At 33.9% G+C, this 7,010-nt stretch overlaps 2 protein-coding genes across 2 annotated transcripts in view; one reads left to right on the top strand and one right to left on the bottom strand.

The window, feature by feature from the left end:
• The window catches only part of LOC108754399, a 24,225-nt gene extending 23,585 nt beyond the window's left edge, over positions 1–640 (bottom strand). The window contains exons 1-2 of the mRNA XM_018496648.1: positions 565–640; positions 88–325 (exon numbers count right to left, since the gene is read on the bottom strand). Of these exons, the coding sequence (XP_018352150.1) occupies positions 88–325; positions 565–640 (314 nt within the window). The remainder of the gene's footprint in view (positions 1–87; positions 326–564) is intronic.
• A 1,082-nt stretch (positions 641–1,722) lies between these two features.
• The window catches only part of LOC108754477 (laminin subunit alpha-1), a 169,339-nt gene continuing 164,051 nt past the window's right edge, over positions 1,723–7,010 (top strand). The window contains exon 1 of the mRNA XM_018496769.1: positions 1,723–2,356. Coding sequence (XP_018352271.1) covers positions 2,227–2,356 — 130 coding nt within the window. The 5' untranslated portion in view covers positions 1,723–2,226. The remainder of the gene's footprint in view (positions 2,357–7,010) is intronic.

Below are 7,010 nucleotides of genomic sequence, written 5' to 3'. Positions count from 1 at the left end.
TATATATATACTATTAATTATTGAAAGTAATGCTCCTGTTTTACGCGGTGAAATAATTAAATGTATTTATTTTGATGTCATACTTACATTTGATTTTGGATAAATGAAAGTTTGCAAATACATGAGATATCGCAAACGTTTGAATCGTTAGGGTTAAGAAGTTCGTTGGAATTATATACATGGCCGTTAATATAACAATTGTCCCTAGATCTTAGTTTGATATGATTACAGTTGAAACTTTTCGGGCAAATGTCCTTATTGTTGTATATTGGCGTGCATCCAAGATCCTTGTAATACGTCAATGGACCCGGGCATTCAGATATGTCTTTATGAAAAAGAAAACATCAAAAGTTTTAATAATTATAAACAAGTGAAATTAATTCGAATCACGTAGGTTTTCTATTTTTTCTGTTACTAATCATATTATCAGTCTATCAACGTAATATTTGGCTAATTTCATATGGAAGTATTATGTTCTAAAAGTAGTTAAAACACAATTACTTAAGCGAAATGAAAAATGAGATATTGATTTTTCTTTACGATTTTAGCTGGTTAGCTCTTTACTTCGGTTATCTGCGACAGCGACGGTGACGAACGCCACAAAGACGCACAATTGAACACAAATACGTGTACTTTCCATGATCGAACGCGCGCAAATACATTATAGACTGAGTGTTCGCATTACATTACTTATACTGTTGCGACAACCGATTCGAGAAGGGATGCAAGGTTGTGAAGGGACATAAAGTTTAAAAATAAATATAAGAAAGGAGTCTAAATAGAAAAGAATAGTATAGAAGAATATAAGCGTTGTATACAATCCACATAAATATTTAATGTTATAATCATATGTTTCGAATATAAAGAAGTGGAAAATATCCTCGTCTTTAAAATCTGTATTTTTAAAACTTTTCATTAAGCGCAATTGCGTGTTAAACATTTAGTGTAAAATAAAATTCTAGTGTAGAATAAAATTCTCGTATTATTATATTGCGTCGTTCGTAAAAAATTAAGAATTAATTGACTTCGGTAACGAACATAAAAAAATTAATGTCCTTTGTGCGTGTCTCGAGTTTGAAGCGTAACCGTATTGGAAGTATAAACCGCTTGAATGTGAGAGGGGTGGGGGTGACCGCACGGCGCTCGGTGGTGACTCGGCGTTTGCTTCAGTCAGTTCGTTCGCGACCTTCACGTCGGTAGTGCCGGAGCGTTTAGTGTGTCTTTCCCTTCTTTCTCGCACGCGGCTAGTTTCTCGGAAGTTCAGAATTTTGGAGTAATCTCTCTCTCTCTCTCTCTCTCTCTCTCTGTCAAAAGTGTGGCGCCCATTCCCGCAGACGGATGTTCCCGTGTGGACGGAAAGAAAGTAAGACATTAAATTTCTACTTCATACACGTCGTACGTGCGAGATCGCCAATCACCGTGGTGGCCATGTCGCGTGGTGCGGTGGTGATTTCTATTCGTCATCTATCGTCATCTACACTCGGAGGAGCAGAGTGAATGCACGCCGGTAAAAGATTCCTCGTCTCCGAGAGCAACAAGTGAGCGCGGTTGAAAATATCTATCGAACTTTTCGGTCCTGCGCGTCGGCCGATTCGAAACGCGGAGCACTCGTGGCTAAATTCACGTGGTTCGAGTTTTCGCTTTCGCGGGAAGCGTTCGCGTCGTGTTCGTCATTTCGGAGATATCGCGCGGGGAAAATTCGCGAGTGCGTGACATCGAGAATCAAAAATCTGTTGATGTCAATGGATTAACGTGCGCCGACGGCGAAGACGGCGAAGACGGAGGTGCGACGCGTTAGCGTCGCTCTGAAGTTGTCCGATGGAGACGAGATAACGTCGAATAACATAGCGATGATCGTTCCGGAAATCTCGTCGTGTAGAGAAAGCGAAAGTCGTCGATGTGTTTCGGTATGATCGAGTGTCGTTCAGAAATTCGCGATAATCGTCGACGAATTAGCGAAACGGAAACGCGACGACGAGGTGTGGATAAGTTGCTGATTTTCGCGCGCGATCTATCACGAGGCGATCAACATGGCGATACGACGATGCGACGCGAATCGATGATTAACGAGGGCCGGAGCAAAGTGAGACAGTAATTTTTCACTCATCGTTTTCCTTTTTTATTCCCTTTTTTTTCGTTCGACGATTTACGGACTATGTGAGTGCCTCCTGTCAATGATCGTCTTTGTTCGGTGGTGTCAAAGAATTATAGGAATCCTCGTGGACCATGGCCACTACCACGAAGAAGGAACATGCTAGCAACGCCACGTTACGCCTCCTTGTTGTTGTCTTCTCGTTGTTCCTGAACGACCTGACAGCCGTCCAAGCGCGCGGATTTAGACATAGTCTTAAGCAAGGTAAGTACCTACTATTTACTACGTTAAAAAAATTTACTAAATTTTAATAAGTATTTAGTTGAATAATAAAATATTTATTAAATGTAAACATATATTTATTTGGTACAAGAACCATTAATTTAATTTAAAAATTGTTTTATTTATAATAAGTAAATGTTTCATTAGTATTATTTAAACAAATATTAAAATTTAGTAATTTTTTAAATTATATTTATTGCTTTTAGTTTATCTAAGACAATCTGGTTTAGTGTTTTTGAATCATAATATTTGGCGTTGAATAATGTTATTGAAAAAAAATAGAAAAATGTATATTTTAATTTCTTGTGTTTTAACGGGAGAATTTTTTATGTTTTGATTTTTTTATTATAAATTTCAATAGTTGACTTCTTTCAATTAATATTGTGAAACGCAAATGTCTCTTGAAAGAAACTTTAGAGAAACAATCATAATTTAGAGAGTTGTTATTTTATAATTATTTCTAAAATTTTTTTTATCATTAATTTATTCATTGCGTTATGAAAAGTTTTTTTAAAGAAATAATTTAAAAAAACATTGACCCAAGCAGTTTTAGATGCAATAAATGTTATTAAAAAGAAATAAGGAAATAATAGAATTTTAACTTATTGTTAGATATATTTGAAAGTAATTAAACTTTTATATTGATATAATACAATCAAAATTAGATATTGATATAATATCTGGAGATTATTAAATTTCAAATAACATCTATATTTTTATTGAGTTGTAATATTTTATTTGTTCTACTTGCAATATGTTATTTAAAATAGAATTTCATTTTATTTATATAACATTTTAGTCTATGAAAAATTGAGACATTCTATATGTTACAAATTATTTTATTTTTTTGAAGATGTATTATACACATTTTCTCTCTTTGGTTGTATTCGACAGAAAAATCAGCTTTGCAATTGTTATAAGATTTTTTAATATGATTTATAACTTTATACAGATCTAGTGGTGAACTAAAAGTAACCAAAAAATTTTATAATTGCAAAGCTACTTGTTTCTGCTAAACACAGCTAGCTGATGCGATTTATATTTTTATTCTGATTTATTTTATTCAACTATTTCGAACTTTTATGACATACTTCGCACGATGAGATCTTCATTTCCATTTATACATGTATGCCTTTTAAATGCAGATTACGATATCATTGCCATGCGGCCATGACGTTATAGCGTTCGGATTTGCATAAGACGTAAATATTACGCATACGCATAAAATGCGACCATTTGTCCATAACGCATTGAACGTTATTCAAATCGGTGCAATAACAAAATGCCTCGAGCTTGTCGCGATTGAATTTTAGTGGGAGCAAACTGCCTGTTTTTAAGAAGATCAATACACTATAACACATTAACATACATTTATATGTATATCATATTTATGCACATAATTTTTTTACATTAATACAATTACCAATTCTTTACATAAATTATACATATAAATATTCATAAATTATTTAAAACCTTCAGCTTCAGTCAACCGTAATTGTATCGGGGACATTAGCGGTTAAAGTTGAAGGCATTAAATAATTTATTAATAATATTTGACTATAATTAATATATGTAATCGGTTGATTGAGGCTGAAAGTTTTAAATAATCTATGAATAATATTTAACTATGATTTATATTAACAATTATATATTTCATAAAAAAATACATAAGTAATTATTTTTAACTATGATGAACGTCCATCGTTACACTTTAGTTAATAATATTATCAACATAAAAGTATCAACGTTCTCATATTTATGTAAAGAACCAAGCAAATGAATTACTATGAAAATAAAAAAAAACGTGATGTAAAACCAAATACATCATCAATATAAAGTCAATATATAATTATTAAAAAGTGAATAATTTAGAATCTTATCTTTCATAAAAATATTAATCTAAAAAAATTGAAACGATCAATATAATAATCGCCCAGTGTTTCTACGCAGAAAAAAATTTCTTGTTAAAAATGAATGAAGTAAAAGATTCTGATCGTATCTATATCAATCACAATTCCAGTTATCTCAATTAGAATTATAATAGATTTAATTAGAAAATTTCGATTTGTTCATTTTTAATCATTCTAATTAATGCAACCAGACTCTTTTTCTAGATGTTAAATGTTCAATCGTCATTTCATAAATTATTTCCTAACGTTTGGGCCGGCACGGAAGTTAATTAACCGATACCACATTAAATCTTGCACCGGATTGCACTTTCGAGACACGATCCATGTGCATAACGATGCCCACGCGATGCTGCACCACGTATCCCCCGATGATATTTTCCCGAAATTAAATCCCTCGCACTGCGTGGCGCCTCTTGTGGTTTTCTCCCGCGATAACGTGTAATCTCGCTTCTTAAATTTTGACTGGTTTCCGGCATGACACGAGGCAAAAACCACGCAGTCCCGGACGTGATGCGTGTGCGGTCTTTTAAAATATTGCCGAAAATTCCGACCGAATCCCGCGCGACCTCGTAAAACGTGTGTCTGGTCCGAGAATATTAAGCGTCAGGACATTCCTCAGCCTCCTTCTCCTCCTCTTTGGAGGTCTCTTTGCTTTATATTTAGCAACACGACGACGGCCGCCTCGAATCTCCACCGTAGGGCGCATCGCGAGTGCGAACGCACCCTTTTACCTCGTTACTTCAGGACGATCAAAGGCGGTCTCTCTCGGGGATATCGATTCTCTCATATCGGCGATATCGCGTGTAACGTGCGCACTCGAACGATGAGTAACAAAAATGCCGAGAGACAGGAGAAACGCATGGAGAGAGAAAGCGCGAAGAGGGTAAAGCGTTTCCGTCCGGTGTAATTTAATGCAATTTATGAGCTGGACTTTTCCACGGAGGATTTATTGTAGACGTATAAATAAATAAATCATATCGGTATACATGTATACCGTTTAATTAATATCTGTTTGAAAGCATTAATTAATGGCAATTTAATATTTAAAAATTTTTTTTGTTAGTTTAAAAATATTTTGTTAGTTTTGAAGCTTTTAAAGTATCAAAATATGATATTATTCTCTAAAAATTATTTGTCAAATTATTAGAAAAAAATATGCCCCATTTTTGAAAATAATTTCAGTAATTATTTAAACAAATTTGGAATTACACATTATTATAGTAATCGAGATTTTTCTCACAATTTTTCATATAGCATTCCGAGATTATAAAGTAATTTTGCATATTATAAGCTTATCATATTTTTCAAGTTCATCGAAAAAATTCCGTATGTTAAAAGAATCATTTACATATAGCTTTTAAATTTTGCTTGCGATTATATCGATAACATAAAAATGCAAAAGAAGTATCCGAGATTCCTCGACATAGCAAGGATCACGCCGTTCTAGATCATTGTATTTTGAAGACTCTCTCAAAACGTTTCGATCGTTCAGTAGCTCGTTTATGAGGTAATTAACAGCCGGTTAACGATCACAGTTGGGCCACTGAGTGTAATTAACTTTAGTAGATGCTTTCGTCTTTTGTATCGTTTACGTTCTTACTTTTCGTCTCTCTTTCTCTCTCTTGCTCTTCTCCTTATCCTTTCTTCTTTTTTTTCTTCCGATTTTAAGCCTCTTAGATGCCTCTCTTTTAAGAGGCAAAGCCGCGCGAGAAACACATTTTTAATGACACTTACGCGATGACGGTGCGGCTCTCTCGTATCGATAAATAAAAATAACGCGTGATAATTAACGTTCACCGTCGGCTGTCTCTTCGACGCGAGATCAATCGATCGATCGCACACGTAGCCGAGCAGAGTCGCGCCGCCTCCGATGGGATCTTCAAGATATCGAGATCAAACGGCGCATTCGCACTAGCCCGCTTATATGTTGCTTCCTGTTTCTGCAATCCAGTCGATCGGTTTGCATACCGAGTGGCAAACGCAAATTTCACTCCGGAATATTGCGAAATGTATTCCTCTATCCTGCCGCGCATGTAGCATACAATACGTAGGATATCGTGTTTGCCATCGCGTTGGGTCTTGCTTTGCACTTACGTATAGTCGAGTGGCTGAATGCTTAAGCTTGTTTATGTAGATTTTTTTTGGTACAGTTCTGTGAGCAAAACATGAAATAAATATAAATAAAAAATATATATAAAAAACAGTGTTGTAACATACCTAGATATAAGTACCTAGACATTTTAGCAGTATCTGAGTGCATTACCTAAGTCCTTATAAGCGGAAATACCTATATCTGAATATTTTTTTGTAGAGTACCTTTTAAGTTTAGATACGTAGGTACATGATTTTTTTTTATCTTTATATATTGTTATTATATTATAAACTTAATTTTAACCCCTAGAAGAAATCCACTTTCTCATACAACATTTGAAATGGTGATTTAAAAAAAAATATTACGAATGACAATTATTTAAATATTAAGTACTATATAAGTAATAATTTGATGTAAAATAAAATTCATTTACGTAGTTTATTTTTTCAATGAAAAGTACCTAAAAAATAACTAAATTTTTCAGATACTTCTATACTGTACCTGTCTTCTGTACTGTGTTTATACCTAAATAATGTTTTTAAATTGCATCTTTATATTCCTATAACTAGGTACTTTTTCTACATAATACTTATATCTTAACCTTTTAAAAAATATCTGTTACAACACTGATAAA

Source organism: Trachymyrmex septentrionalis, unplaced genomic scaffold, assembly GCF_001594115.1.
Source record: "Trachymyrmex septentrionalis isolate Tsep2-gDNA-1 unplaced genomic scaffold, Tsep1.0 scaffold8, whole genome shotgun sequence".
In the NCBI taxonomy this organism is placed as follows: domain Eukaryota; kingdom Metazoa; phylum Arthropoda; class Insecta; order Hymenoptera; family Formicidae; genus Trachymyrmex; species Trachymyrmex septentrionalis.
The sequence above is the reverse complement of the archived record's forward strand: the minus strand, read 5'-3'. Positions and strand labels throughout refer to the sequence as shown.